Genomic DNA, 15,563 nt, shown 5'->3' with positions numbered 1-15,563 from the left:
TTTAAAAGACATGGGCTTACATTGACACTAACAAACAGAGTTAGACGAAACAGGGAAAACCAAAGAAAAAACCCTGGTTTGTGTATGGGAGATTCACCTTCTCGGTAGTAAGTAGAGACCAGTGTATTAGTCCCTGATGATGTATTTTGGGATAACCCGTATGAGTTCGGTGAATCCCCAGTTATATCACAATGTTGCATATACAAAGTTTTTGTTTTAGGAACCGGTTATGGTGCACTTGAATATTGAAGTTTAACCAGGACCCACAAACAAGCTCTTTGCACCTTGGTAAATGCTAAATCTACCAGCTCAAGGACTGAGCTAGCCCTGGCGTTCGGCGGATGTGAGTCTATCAGCTCGCAGTTTGCCGTCACGCCATAGAGTGATATTTAGAGAATAGGCTCGTGTTCCAAGATAAGCTCACAGAATAGGCTCGACGCGTTTCCCTATCCGGTTTTTGGATAGTTCTTCAGGAGCAAGAGGTATGTATACCATTGGTTGATATGTAGTCTTTTCTGTATACGGTACTTGTTTAATAGAAACTGGTGGCTAAACCGCATATCCACCGGGAAAAACCATATCGTCAATTTATCAATTTTTCACCGACCCTGGTGATAATTGTTCCATATAAAAAAGACTACATATCAACCAATGGTATACATACCTCTTGCTCCTGAAGAACTATCCAAAAACCGGATAGGGAAACGCGTCGAGCCTATTCTGTGAGCTTATCTTGGAACACGAGCCTATTCTCTAAATATCACTCTATGGCGTGACGGCAAACTGCGAGCTGATAGACTCACATCCGCCGAACGCCAGGGCTAGCTCAGTCCTTGAGCTGGTAGATTTAGCATTTACCAAGGTGCAAAGAGCTTGTTTGTGGGTCCTGGTTAAACTTCAATATTCAAGTGCACCATAACCGGTTCCTAAAACAAAAACTTTGTATATGCAACATTGTGATATAACTGGGGATTCACCGAACTCATACGGGTTATCCCAAAAATACATCATCAGGGACTAATACACTGGTCTCTACTTACTACCGAGAAGGTGAATCTCCCATACACAAACCAGGGTTTTTTCTTTGGTTTTCCCTGTTTCGTCTAACTCTATGTTTGTTAGTGTCAATGTAAGCCCATGTCTTTTAAAATAATTTAATAAAGAAAATGCACACTGGTGAGCACAAAACTCGGCCCAATATCATGTTCAGCCATGTGTAGGTAGTTTGACAGCATTTTTATGGACACAGTAACAAATGTGTTTTTATTCAGATTTTTTTTTTAATTGGAAAAAAAAATCTGAAAAGTTCAACTTTTTAAAATATCTTAAGTTTATTAAAAGTGATTTTAATGTTTATTTTCATCCCCATATGGGAATTGAACTTATCATGACACCAACACTTGTACCATACACTGTAAAACGTCTGTACTGCAGTATATGTACCTTTTACTACTGCCCATTAGGCAATGCCATAGTGAGGGCTTAACCCTTTGCAATCCAATTTTGGATTCAGGGTTTCCTAGGGGGCTTTCTCTTTCTGCCATTACACAATGGCGCCATCTGCTGGCTAGAGCCAGTACTGCGGTATGGGACATGCCGGAGAGGACCTCCGACAACAGAGCGGCCAGTAATATACAGTAAGAATACCCTGCCGGACATCTTCCGACATGGAAACTGTACAGCCTTCAATCAGAAGGTCTTCAGATGTCGGCAGTGGATTAGAAAGGGTTAATAGGCATCTTTGCGGACAGTCTAACATGTCAGCCCATTGGCACCCCATGATTGTTTATACCATATATTGCAATACTTTTGCAGTGCAGCATATAGTACTTTTTATTGCTGCCTATTAAGCCCTGCCCAAATAATCACATTGCAAGAGTTTCAGTTTATAATGAACAGAAACAGGAACACCCGAAAGGTCACATGACACTACTAATGAGACCGCTACACACTGCCTACAGTGACACAAGGAGGCCACCTCCAGTCTACTACAACCCTCCATCCACAGCAGTACTGGGGCAAAAGGGGAGAGGTCAGCAGGGGGTCAGGTAGCACCCCATCAGAAGAGGCAGTCTGCAGAGAAACTACAACTCCCGGCGTGCCCTGACAGTGCAGCTCTCAGAGCATGCTGGGAGCTGTAGTTCCGGGACACCGCTGTAATAAAGGCGGTATTTCCACGGACACTGAGCTGCACGCCGGACCGCAGGGTGCAGAGGAACCTGCAGGAGTCGGCGCCGGCATGTACACACACAGCCGGCTGCCAGCAGGACGCCCGCGCAGCGCCGCCTTCACCAGTGCGCTCCTAGTAGCAGTACGACCCCGCACCGCCATGCACATCCCACACGCCCACCACCCGGCGCCCGAGCAGCACTTTACACTGAACCTACCTGGCCGGCAAGCTGACCCGGTAACCTGACACGGGCACAGCCAATCAGAACTAGGGGCGTGCCCTACGTCACTTCCGGAGGGTAAGGATTCTGCTGCTAGAGCGAAAATGCGGCGCTAACTTCCTGTCTGCAAGCGTGGAGCCATCTTATGTGTTGTGCTGCGGCGTCACCGTGCACCCGTTATCTGCAGTATGGGGCTGCTTAGCTGCTCCCTTTTTAATACCTTCCCTTCATAGCTTCTGCCCATGAAAAGACATCAGCCCTCCCATATGTAGCCCTTGTCCATAATTGCCCCTTAAAGGGGTCATCCACAGGATGGGTGATATAAATCTTTGATCACTGGGGTTTCGGAACCCCAGGGATCTGGAAACAGGTGCAACCCGAGAGAGTGAGTCCGGATGACAGGGCTGCACAAGGATCGGGGACAGCTATATGATTGGTGGCGGTCTGACTGTTGGGACCCCAGAGATATAAAGAAGCGGAGGGGCTAAGCCCCCCACCAGGGTGTATGCATGCCGCTCCAATCATATCAATGGGAGGGACAGAAATTGGCAAGTACAAGAGCTCAGCTCTCTCCCCACTGAAGTGCATGAACCTACAGCGTGTATGTGCGACCCCCATTCTTGGGTCTGTGGGGGTACTAGCATCACCATTCGGAACTCCTGCCACCATAGCGTCCAGGATGTCAGCGCTAATGCTAAGAGAACAGGCGGTGATGCAGCAGTCTCTGATTGGCAGACAGTGGTCACCTGACTTCTGCTGTCAACAGAGACGGCTACAACCATAGGGCTGCATCGCCGGGTCAAGGACGGGTGCATACTGCTGTATTGGTTGTTTTCAGACATCTGCACCAAATTTTCAAAAAGTAATTGGACAAGCCCTTTAAGGTTTCTGAAATGTCTAATGCAATAGAGTATCAATGAGAAAAAGCCATGGGTGCTGCCGGGGTTCCCAACACAAGTGTCCGTACTGGTGAAATCAACAGTGTGAGGAGACAACTTGTCTTATGTCAGCTACTGGCATCCGTATCCGCCACTTCTGGACGCCATTTTCCCTTTGGTACACAAATGCCATCCATAGTGTTTAAAGGGGTTGTGCCAAGTTATACATTTATCCCCGTCCACAAGATATGGAATGACTTTATGATCATGGGGGTCCGACTAATCCCAAGAAGAGGGCCTGATCGGTCCCTAAGTCAATGGAGCGGAGGTCACTTCAATGACAGCACCAAAGATTGAATTTCTAATACTTTCGTTGAAAGGAATGGGTCAGCGGTGCGCCTGCACAACCTCAGCTCTATTCATTCAAGGACAGACCGGACTCTAATTCTCCGGATCGGTGGGGGTCCCAGTGGTCAGACCCACACTGATTATAAAGTCATCTTGTGGATAGGAGATAAAACATCTTAAAAGGAGCTGTGCATAAATCCCGCATCCAGGAAGCAATGGCTCTGATTGGTTCATCCAGCATTGCCCAGCCAATCAAAGCAGCGCTGAATGAACCAATGCGGTGGCTGCGATTGCTTCATGGGATGTGGAGGTTGGATTTATGAATTGGCAAATCAATGCCGTGGCTCAGCCAATTGATAAATCCCTCCTCCACAACGCGCTGACTGTTGATTGGTTCTTTCGGCAGTGCTCAGCCAATCAATGTAGCAGTGGATGAACCAATCTCAGCCATCGCATTGGTTCATCCAGTGCTGCATTGATTGGCTGAGCAGCACTGGATGAACCAATCAGAGCCATTACTTCCTGGAGACGGGACTTATGGATATAGCAACCAAGAAGTGATCTTCTGTGTTGGCCAAGCTCCGGAGAGCAGCGGGAGGACCCGGACCATACCCTTTACTCCGTCCCCTGAAAATAAGCCCTATCCTGATTTTTTTTGGAGAGGCTTGAAATATAAGCCCTAGCTACATTACATAAAGGAATACATTACCTAGCAGGCTCGGTCCACGTCCCTTCCACTGCTCTCCGTAGCTCCGACGCACTTCTTGCAGTCCTCAGCCGCCCACAAAAAATCACTTTCTGGTTACAGGATTTATAAATCCCGCCTCCAGGAAGCGACATCTCTGATTGGCTGAGCAGTGCTCACGAACTAATCAGTGCAGCGCTCAATCAAACCAATGCGATGGCTGTAATTGGCTGAGCAGCAGTTGAAAAACCAATCACGGCCATTGCGTTGTGAAGGCAAAATTTATGAATTGGCTAATCAATACCACGGCTCAGCCAATTCATAAATCCCACCTCTACAACGCGATTTTGCAAAAATCCCGTCCACACGCTGCCACCAATCTATTGCAGCCAGGCCGCACAAAAACTGACATGCGGCGCTGAATTTAATTCCGCAGCATGTCAGTTCTTTTCTCTTTTCTGCAGCGACCTTTCTCCTCTCTGTGGAGAGGCAAAACCGCTACAAAACCTCCGGCTAAAGGCCACAAGTTTTGAAGCTGCGCTTTTCCAGCAGAATGCTTACGTTTTTTTTTAGGTGTGGCAATTGGCTGAAATTCCATCCTGTGTGACCCCAGCCTAAGTCTTTCATAAGATTTTAACCTTTGATGGATAGGCCATCAATAGTTTACAACTGGGCAATCCCCTTTAAATAGTTAATAATATCAACAGCGAGTCCCCAATGTAGTATAAATCATAGTAATAGAAGCTTAGTCTCCAATAAAAAAAAATCCATAGGGCTGAGAAACGTATGGATAACACATGTATGCAATTAGGTCGGCCCTCAACAAATCGGTTTACAGATTTTGGGTGGTGTTACCAAACGTCGCTAGTTTTGGTATTACAAGCTAAATATGATTCAAGAATTCATGTAAAAAGTGACTTTTTACAAGGCCACCACAAAAAGTGAAATTCTATTGCTTGATTGGCCAGTACAGAACATCACCATCCAATATTTGGGGGCATCTGTCTACGACATCCTGGGGGGGGGGGGGCGTAAACATAACAGGCCCAGGTAAAGGAGGCTCGAATATATCACAACATGATCAAGGACCCGCCAGAAAACACGATGACAGATCGTTCTTGGGTTGTGAACATATCCTCTAAGGTACTGTCTGAAGGAGAAATTGATGTTTTATCTAGTGGGCTTTCTTAGAAGTTCGAATTGGAGGCGCTTAATAATTTACATGAGGACTCGACAATCATTATCAGGGCAGCCGACAAAGGGGGGGGGGGCGTAGTTGTAATTTTGGACACCAGTAGATAAACGATGAGGTCCTCACCCAGTTGAGGGATAGCAACATCTATGAGACTTTGAAAGACAACCCTGCTCCCCAGTATCAGGCCGGCTTGAAATTACTGCTGGATGATGCTGTTGAGCAGGACATTATCGATATCCAATTAGGGGACTTCTTGTACCCAAATTTCCGGTGGTTCTCATCTTACACACTACCCAAAATCCATAAAAATCTTGATAATCCACCTGGGCGCCCTATAGATTCAGGGAGAGATTCCCTTTATAATAATCCTTCGTTGTGGTGGAGGCCAAATCATATATTCGGGGACACATGATTTTTTTCCTGAAAATAAGGGATGTGATCATTGAGGAAAATGCTTTGGTGGGTTAATTCGATGTGGTCTCACTTTACACCAACATTAGCCATTCTTGAGGTAGTGAGGGGACATCTAATGAGATCAGATCTTCCCTATAGATGGATGGAGTTTGTTTTGTCCCTTCTGGAGGATGTTCTACAGAAAAAAAAAAATTCTGTTTGATGGAACATTTTACCATCAAAAACAATAAATTGGTCATTGATCTTAGCATGAAGGCCTGCACTAGGAACCGCGAGTATCTTTTGGTGAATAAACCTAAGAAGCAGCCCGCTAGGATCCAGTTTGTCACTACATATGGACTAGTGGTAAGATATCCCAAATTATTCACAAACATTGGCCTATGTTAACAAAATGCCATCCAGAGGTGGCTGAATTTACATCACCGCTGATGACTTACCGAAGGGGTGGAAACCTGAGAGATAAGCTGGTCCATACATTTCCCAGACCAGGTAAGCAATTTGAGCTGCGTATGTTTGTTCCCAACAAGAAAGGGAATTTTGCCTGTTTGGGGTGCGCTTAGTGCAATAATATGATGTGATGCTAGCTTTTCTCACCCCAGGAATGATGAAATGTATTTTATTAGAGAGAGATTCACCTGTTTGTCTTCTTTTGTTATTTATCTGATCAGCTGACCCTGACTGGATGTCTGAGTAGCTAAACATTTTGTACAGGCTGGACACACGGTTAGTCAGCTTAGGTACCGTACTATAGATCATGTACCTTCTAATATCAAGGAGGTGACAGAGAAAAGAGACGTTGATTTCTGGAACCAAGGAGGGGAGGTGGGAGGGAAGAGAGAGATCTCTCCCCCCCCCCCCCCCCTGCATGCTGCTCGGGCGAGTACACAGTTACTCGATCGAGTAGCAGCCTTAAACGAGCTTATCTCTAGTGGTTATGTGACATGGGCATGAGAAGTGATGACTTCCATAGTTCAAACAATATTCTTTCTTGCATTATAGAATTAAAAAGTTTTTGAAACCTGCTCAGGGTGGTGAAAAATCAAATCATACTCGCCTCATCTGATCCCCTGCTACAGCAATGACATCCCTAACAGGGACATGTGACTGCTACAGCCAATGTGTCACCTTGGCTGGCGATTAGCTACATTGGTCCCAGTATGGGCCATCATCACTGCTGCAGCAGAAAGTGGAGAGCGACAGGGATCAGGTGAGGAGAGTATGACTTTTTATATATTCTTCCAACACCCTGAGCAAGTTTCAAAAATTTTTGGGAGAGGGTCTGGATAACACCTTTACTTAGACACAACTGTGCCCAACATACACAAGCATATTCACCATACTGAATGCAGGATCAATATTACTTATTAGTTTTGTAACACACAGGTGTATTTTGAAAGACAAAAACGGGTCTCAAGTCACCGGGAAAGCTTAGGTGTATATATAATAATACTCCAGCCGGTTCTACTCTTGGCTTTATAACGGTAGTCCTCTCCTTGCTGATGTCTATGAATCACTTTGACAGCAAATAAAAAGGACAAGGACTTTTCTTTCCCCACAATTTATTTTGCTCACATACAGAGAATGAAGGCCCTGCTTCAAATGACTTACATTCAGCCTGACATTGAGTGTTTCATATATGGAAATCAAAGTTTTTACAATTTCATTTATACTTTCCAAAAGTAACAACAGATTTAAAAGGAGAATATATATATAAAATACCATGACACCTCATTCACGGAGCATGCAGTGTTGGCTTTATTTTATCATTCACTACAAAGTTTATTACTACTGCTTTAGAAGCGAGTGTGTTTAGTTTACCAATTGCACAAATGACATCTTCTAGGCATGGCAGACTCAAGTCATTATAAGTTCGGTCCAGAGCCGGCAATAGAAGCTGCTACACACATAACATGTTGCATTGTCTGAGACATCAAAGTGTTCGGATCTCGTACAGTAATTTGCAGACGCCAGAAAATGTGTGTTTTACATGCTAAATGCTTGAACGATTCAGGTTCTCTCGTGTGTCTGAAGATGGGTCTTAAGGTCATCTTCTGATCCGAACCTCAGAAGGCAGCTCCCACACTTATGAGGCATATCGGCAGAATGTCGAAAATCTAGGTGAGTTTTTAAGTCCTCCAGCTGACCTGTTGAGTATTCGCAATATTGGCACAAGTAGACACCTTCCGATGTATGTAGGGTTAAATGCTGACTATATTCTAACATGCCAGAAAACCCTTTCCCGCAGTCATCACAGACATGTGGGTAAAAACGAGTGTGCTCTATTGCCACATGTCTGTTCACATTGGTGTGGAGCCTGCTGCTAAAGCCACAGACCTGGCATACGAAAAAGTTCTTGCATTTATCGAAACTGATTTTATTTAATAGACTGAATTGTCCGCGTCCTCCGTTGTTATAGGCATCGCTTAACTCTATGAGACGGCACGTATGCTCGTTCACTACATGACTATGCAGATCCTCTGGATCGTTGGTCTCGTGTTCACAGAACTGGCATAAGTATTGTTCGTCACAACTGTGCTCCTGAAAGTGTAGGTACAGTTCACTACTTGTGCAAAATTGCAAATCGCACTGCTCACACCAGTAGAGAAAGTCATTGAAGTGAGCATCGGCCACGTGTTGACTCAGATTCTCAAATGAGCCGGTCTTGTAATCGCAGTGCTTACAGCTCAGCTGCTCCTCTTCGTGCACTTTTCCATGTTCCACTAGTAGCTCGTCACTAGTAAAGCTCTGCTTACACACCTTGCAGATGTGAGACTCAGCGCACTTGTGCTTCAAGATCATATGCTGCTTCAGATCAGAGAAGTATTTGCTGTTATAGTCGCACTGCTCACATCGAAAGAGACCGCTACTGTTGGCCCTCAGCAATGGCCACTTCTGAGGTGTTGTCAGATTGGAGGAGGGGCTGCCTTCTGGGCTGTCTTGTATCTGAAGTGGGACATCATCTTTTATTTCTTCCTCGATGACCGGGGACGGAACACATTCCGGCTCTTCAGTATGGACTTCCACAATTGCTTCTTCATGAACGGGTTGTGGTATCAACGTGGGAGACTCGCACATCTCTCTGCTGTCCCCATTAGTACTGGGCTGTTCCTCTATGAAACAAAGTTACATTTCTTGAATATCATTTACTCACATTCTGTTTATCACATATCTACAGCATGGCTCCAGACTAAAGAAAATTACCTAGGAGCCACTGGCTCTAAGCTGAAAAATCTAAAAGGCAAATAAAATTTTAGTCCACCTTTGAAAAAAATATAAGCTTAAAATTATACATACATATCTCTCACTATAATAAGACCTAGAGAGTATTCACACGTTCCACGGCTGAAAAAAATTCACAACAATTCCACACTATTTGGCGCTGATTCGCACAAAATGGAACAAATTTTGATGTGGATTCTGTGCATTTTTTTCAGCTGTGGAAAATCTGCATCATATCAGCTATGTGTGAGCGTAACGTAATGCTCTCACTATCCCCTGTAGTAATAGGGTCTCCACTAAAGGGTCATATCTGTGTCCCCATTTGGTAATGGCACCCAAGTGGGCCTTATTAGTAAAAATAGCACCCCTAGTGGCCGTTTCTTGCTTCCCACGTCCTGCTTAAAGGGGTTCTGTCATAAAAAAAAACTATACCCCCCCATTTCTCTCCAGTCAGTTTTCTTACCGCATCTTCTTCCCACAGATCTTCTCCTGTCTCTTGCATTCCTCCCAACGCCCCCGGGCACGTCACCTCCAGCTGGCCGATTTTTCTGCTTCCTGTGACGAAGCGTCCATTCTCTGCAGTCTTCTTCCTGCCGGCCAATGTATGCTACGTCATTAGTGACGTAGTGTTCATAGCCCAGCTAATGCAGAGACTGCGCATGCGCAGGGTCTTGCTGCAATAGTATGGGAACTCTCGCGGTGAGACAGAACGCATGCGCAGTCTCAGTAATAGATCAGCATTTCTTCTTAAGCAGTGAACGTTATGTCACTAGTGACGCAATTCTCACTAAGCTATCGAAAGAAGAATGCAGAGAAAGAACGCTCCATAACAAGGAGAAGAAGATCCGGCTGGCTTGCACTGAGGCGACCCGGGGGACTGGAGAAGATGCGGTAAGGAGTTTGCCTGGGAAGGAATAGGTAAGTACTGATTTTTTTTTATAACAAAACCCTTTAAACTCTGGCCATGCAGTGATGTTTTCACAAGCTGTAGTGCTGAGCCGGTGAGGGCTTCCAGATGCTGTATGCAGAAGAAATCCTGACTCTTCATCTCCTGCTCGTACTATACTCTAGAACAGGAGATGGGGAGGAGTCAGGATTTCCCCTGCATACAGCGTCCAGAACCTACCTACTGACTATGGTCAGTCATTCCATGGCGCCACCGCTCTGCTTGCCTGAGTGACGTTCCTGGTGAGCAGCTAGGAACGTTTGCTAGACCTCTATATAGCATGGGGGAAATGCATTTAAATCTACAGCCACGAAAACAGGGCTAGTAGGAGTGGGTAAAGACACTGTAAAGTCTTGTCACCAGCTGCAAATTATAGGTTGCATTAACCATTTTGTTTGCCATATTGATGCGTGTGAAAAGTGTGCAGGAACAAAATGACCCAGTCGCTTGACCTTCATCGAGTTGAATAATTCAACTTTTGCATGATGCAATCAAATCATGTAATGATCACAGGCTTTAAGTAAGTGGAAAGTGAGATTGCCAAGTAGAAGTAGCATCACTTTGTACTATTCCTATTGTATATAGGGGGGGGGGGGGGAAGTACCTCTTGGACAAAGAATTACCCATGAGAAGTACTATCGTATTTACTGGCTTAACAGCAAGAATAGTATGCTAAGGCTATCTTCACATTTGTATTGTGAATGGAAGCCACAGAACTGCTGGATCAGTCGTAAAGAAGATACCACAAACTTTCGGGTGCAGACGTGATGGCTCATACAGATATGAACGTATGTGGTGAGTCTATGAAGTCTTATATATGTTTGTTTTCACACAAATCATAGACAGGATAACATGACTAGTGCAGATATGTAAGGCCCCATGTCCATGACCGAGGCAGAATATCGCTAGCGATATTCCACCGTGGAGGAGGAGAGCTGACAGGTCTCCGAGATGAGCCTCACAGCATGCCGTGATTTAAAGCCGACGAGCAACGAATCACTATGATTCTCTGCTCGTGGACGCCGGCGCTGCAATTTCCATAGTAATCCTATGGAAAGGATTACAGAGCGTGATCTGCGGGCGATTTAACTAAGACCACCTGTATTATTCTTGCCCGTTTCTATCTTTCTTTACTCACCTTCACTTTCTGGAGCTTTGGGTTCAGTCTGAATTATAGAACAGATACTGTAACAGTGATCAAAGTAGATCCCGTTATTTTCTACAGTTTTTACTGGAAGAGCAACATCTAGGAAAAAGGAGAAAATAAGATAGTAGTTAAATACGTTACATATAGGGCAAGATTAGGACATATGCATATTCAGGAAATGAAGAGTACAAGTCTGGCCTTTATTATGAGGACTATGCGGTCAATATAATAGGAAAGCTCTGGTCTCATCATCTTACCTGGAGGAGTAAGAGTTGTATTCTGTCCCGCATACCGAGAAGGGAAGGAGGTCTTCCTTTTACGTTTCTTAGGATGTTCATTCATATCTCTGCAGTCTAAAAACAGATTCAAGCATTTAGACTACCTAATAAAGTGTGATCTTCCACACAAGAAACCAACAAACACAACAGTGTGTGGGGTGGAGGCTTGTGCACACCGCAGCAGCCAGCTGTGATCTCCAGGATTTCTGTTTGCTGCAGATTTCCCAAGGAGGCAATTAAAAAGGTTAAACTATTTGGGCAACCTCTTACATGAGCGCACACTGTGCTGCTACTAGTATGGAAAGCTTGGGGCACTACAGGAGCAATATGGAATCACATGGTGTCCATTCATAGGAATGACTGATCATGTAATAGACGATCGTCCAGACCAGGAGCCATGGATCACTCTGGTTACAAACGAAGTGTCAAGTTGGACATCTCCTCCTTTGATGTTCATATGCCCCAGTACAGCACAGGTACAGAGGTGATTCAGTTGCACATGAGCAGCATAAATGACGCCGCACCATCGCTAGGCGATGACGCAGATTCTGTGGCCCGTCTGCATGGACTTCAACGGCAGCCGTTCGCGCGGAATCCGCATCGAAATAGAACATGCTACAATTTTCCGTCTGCAAACAATTTCCGTTCGTGGACAGGGTAAAGCGATTTTCTATAGCAGGTCTATGGGCAGTATTTGTTGCGGAATCCGGAGACGGACGCCCGCTCTGGATTGTGCAAAGCAAATACACCCATGGGCATTGGGTATAAAGCATAACATTTATAGCAGAAGACTTTTCTATTGAGATGTCAACATGACAAGACATTTACATGATACTAGACATCCCACTATGTGAATTCTACTTACATATGTTTCCTGATCAGTTCTCATAGGCCGGAGATGGAAAGAAGTTTTCTAGGATTCTCAGTTATTCTATAGAAAAGCACAACACAGATTAGCAGAAGAGACACCAATCCTCCACAATAGTGAACGCCAATACTATTATACAATAACACTACCCACTGATAAATGTTTACGGCTGGGTTCACATCTGAGTTGGAGCTCCCATCGCTCTCCTCCTACCTCTGACTGCTTCTTCAGCGTCTCCTTCGCTGGCTCTATCTCGTCTTCGCTTCCCCTCGCTGTCGGGGTGCCCCCAGGGCTCGATCCTCGGCACCCTCCTCTATCTGCCTTGCCCCAATCAAACAAACCAACCGCAGATTTGGCCTCCAATATCATCTCTATGCTGTCGACACCCAGTTATACACCTCCAGCAACAGCTCTGCACCTTTCTTCCAAAACATCACTGACTGTCTGCTGTCTTTAACACCATATCCTCCCTCTTTCTCAGACTTAGGCTGGCTGTCCACGGGCGATGCGGCTGCGGGAGCCGCCGGCGAATCTCTGCCGGTCAGCCCTATCTAATATATACGCTGAAAGCGGAGAATCGGGGTAAATCGCAGCATGCTGCGAATTGCCCGCCGCGAGTGGAGAATCACAATGATTCTCCGCTCGTGGACAGGTGCCAGCGCTTTCCATAGCAATGCTATGGGAAGCGTTGGCCGGCGTGATTCACTGTCGGTTTACCGCCGGCGAATAAACTGCCGTGGACAGGAGGCCTTAACCTTGCAAAAACTGACCTCCCCGTCTTTCTGCCTTCCAACATCTCCATATCAGTATCTGAACCACCATAACCCCCAGATAGCACGCCTGCTGCCTTGGGGGTCACACTGGACTCTGATCTCTCCTTTACCCCCCGCATGCCACCTGTGTTGCTGCCCTCATCCATTCCCAACTCGACTACCGTAACTCGACTTGACTACCGTAACTAGCTGCTACTTGGCCTTCCCCTCTCCAACCCATACTAAATGGCAGCCAGGCTTATCTTTCTGTCCAGCCGTTACTCAGACGACTCTGCACTATGCCAGTCATTGCACTGGCTGTCCATACTCTGCAGAACCAAATTCAAACGCCTCACCCACAAAGCTCTCCATGGTGCCGCACCACCATACATCGCCTCCCCCCTGTTCGTACACCCCGATCTGCTAACACACTCAGACTAAACACTCCTCTTATATGAACCTCACATTCCCCCCTCCAGGACTTCACCAGAGCAGCACCCATCCCCTGGAACGTTTTACCCCAAGATATCCAGACAATCCTCGATGCACGAAATTTCAGACGTGCCTTAAAAACACACCTCTTCAGGGAGGCATTCCAAATCTCCTGACCTAGTCCCACACCCCTATGACATGCCCCTGCCCCTCCCTATGGCTCCCCACACCTTCCACTAGGCCTGTGTGTACATCTCCTGCCCCTGTACCTCCTTATCACCTCCACCCCATTTGTCTTCTAATAACTGAATACCACATGTAACTGTCTGGTCTGTGTTCTCCCATGCTTGAAAGCGCTGCAGAATAAGTCGGCGCTACACAAATAAAGATGATTATTATTATTGGATCCGGCACAAAACACCAGAAGAAAAGCTCTGCATGCAACCCCGGGCAGCTGAGCAGACACAAAGGACCCCTTTATAGTCAATGAGGGTCCGTCCCGTTCCAAGTCCGGCCCGTGTGACCATGGTGATTCCCTGTTCCCTGAACGCAGTAAAGGGGAACCCCCAACGCAGGTGTGAAACCACTTTTACCGTGTAAAGCTCCTTTTACCAGAGCCGATTATTGGGCGCTCCCACACAGGAGCGATGGCCGTCCTATGAATGGAGGCGGCGTGGGCCGGAGATCGCTTCCACCCACCTCCATTTACAGACACGGACTATCGTTCACAGTTACACGGACAGACAGCCCTGTAGAAACTGAACGAACGATAAGCAGATTAATTATCGTTCAGTCACTGCAAAACGATCATTCAGATTGGCGCAATGCAGCGATAATTTGTGTAAAAGGGCCCCGAGTGCTCCCCGTATATAACACGATCCCCGTATGACGTAACGATTTATAGCGCCTGAACCCAGGATGTAAGGGAGTAAGAGGCGGCAGTGAGCGGCGCGTTACAGGCTATATGCCACATCACTGCGGTCAGCACTGCGCAGTACGCCATTCCTTCTCCCCCATCACTATGTGCTCTCCATATGGGCACAGCAGGACGTGGGGGAGGGGGTGCTGGCACTTGTACCTACCAGGGAGATGTAACCTCTACGTGTGCCCTAATGACGACACTCCATTATACCAACCACTGCAGGAATAAATGAGGACACCTACTTGCACCCCAACATATTACCACCTAGAACAGGTCGCTTCTAAACGGAGCACCAATTATCTTACCACAGCAGGCGTAAAATGGCGACGTGACTGCGCTCCCCGCACGGCCGCCTCTGTCCTGACAGGCCGGAAAGTCGCGCAGCACAAGCTCAACCCTTCCCGAGGCTCGAGAGCAACGAGCGTAGAGGCACGAACAGTAGGGCACCGGCAATGGGAGTGTGAGCTAAAGAGACAGCGACATCTGGTGGTCGCCAGCGTTACTACAACTGCAGTGATGAATGCTAGAACTAATAATGCTGGCTGGGAAAAGCACAAACACTCCGCACTGTGATGTGGGATTACTGATCTCATGGCTGTTTAGTCAGACATTGTTATGCTGTCAAAGGGGTTGTCCTAGATATTTAAAAGAAGGAATGATCAGCCGACCAACTAACAAATGGTCGTTTGTCAGCCGGTCGTGTAATTAAGTAGACCATAATGGTGGCCTCGCACACCAGCAGATTTTGGAAAACACACTTGCAGTTTTTGAGGTAGTTTTTGGAGTCAAAGCCCTTCCTTTAGGTCTGATTCACACGGACATATTTGCATATCCGCAGTGAATAGAGCCCATTGATTTCAATGGCTTTGTTCACATGAGGGTATTTTGCGCATGCATTTCGTTCGTGCAAAATAAAATTAGCAGCACGCTCTATTTTCCTGCGCATTTGCGCGCAAATTAGCACATATTGAACTAATTAACTTTATGCCAAATTTAAGTGAATGGGAGCACAATTTGTGTATGCAAAAAGTACAGTAAAACACGCACATGTGCAAATACGCAACTCCGAATGCACGCGTAAAGACGCTG

The 15,563-nt window shown here is 46.1% G+C and overlaps 2 protein-coding genes across 3 annotated transcripts in view; both read right to left on the bottom strand.

Annotated features, from left to right (window-relative positions):
- Positions 1 to 2,448, bottom strand: part of MFN1 (mitofusin 1) — a 38,116-nt gene extending 35,668 nt beyond the window's left edge. Inside the window, exon 1 of one of the 2 annotated variants that reach the window (XM_066601430.1) lies at positions 2,388 to 2,448. The gene's annotated coding sequence lies outside the window, so the exon portion shown is untranslated. The remainder of the gene's footprint in view (positions 1 to 2,387) is intronic. The other variant, XM_066601452.1, reaches the window with a different exon arrangement.
- Positions 2,449 to 7,452: 5,004 nt separating this feature from the next.
- ZNF639 (zinc finger protein 639) lies at positions 7,453 to 14,911 on the bottom strand. The gene is made up of 5 exons (XM_066601417.1): positions 14,780 to 14,911; positions 12,366 to 12,431; positions 11,480 to 11,575; positions 11,214 to 11,321; positions 7,453 to 9,020 (listed from the first exon to the last, which is right to left on the bottom strand). The coding sequence occupies exons 3-5, from the start codon at positions 11,562 to 11,564 to the stop codon at positions 7,918 to 7,920; spliced, it is 1,296 nt and encodes a 431-aa protein (XP_066457514.1). The 5' UTR covers positions 11,565 to 11,575; positions 12,366 to 12,431; positions 14,780 to 14,911; the 3' UTR covers positions 7,453 to 7,917.
- Positions 14,912 to 15,563: the final 652 nt, after the last annotated feature.

This window comes from Eleutherodactylus coqui, chromosome 1 (assembly GCF_035609145.1).
Source record: "Eleutherodactylus coqui strain aEleCoq1 chromosome 1, aEleCoq1.hap1, whole genome shotgun sequence".
Lineage (NCBI taxonomy): Eukaryota > Metazoa > Chordata > Amphibia > Anura > Eleutherodactylidae > Eleutherodactylus > Eleutherodactylus coqui.
Note: the sequence above shows the minus strand (reverse complement) of the source record. Positions and strands in the feature narration are given on the sequence as shown.

What these genes read in the sequence shown, in the direction of transcription:
- ZNF639 (XM_066601417.1), bottom strand. Translation starts at nt 11,564, where the DNA reads ATGAATGAACATCCTAAGAAACGTAAAAGGAAGACCTCCTTCCCTTCT. An exon ending in TACAACTCTTACTCCTCCAG is followed by an intron (nt 11,322 to 11,479) that starts GTAAGATGATGA and finishes CCTTTTTCCTAG; the next exon opens with ATGTTGCTCTTCCAGTAAAA. An exon ending in CAAAGCTCCAGAAAGTGAAG is followed by an intron (nt 9,021 to 11,213) that starts GTGAGTAAAGAA and finishes TTTGTTTCATAG; the next exon opens with AGGAACAGCCCAGTACTAAT.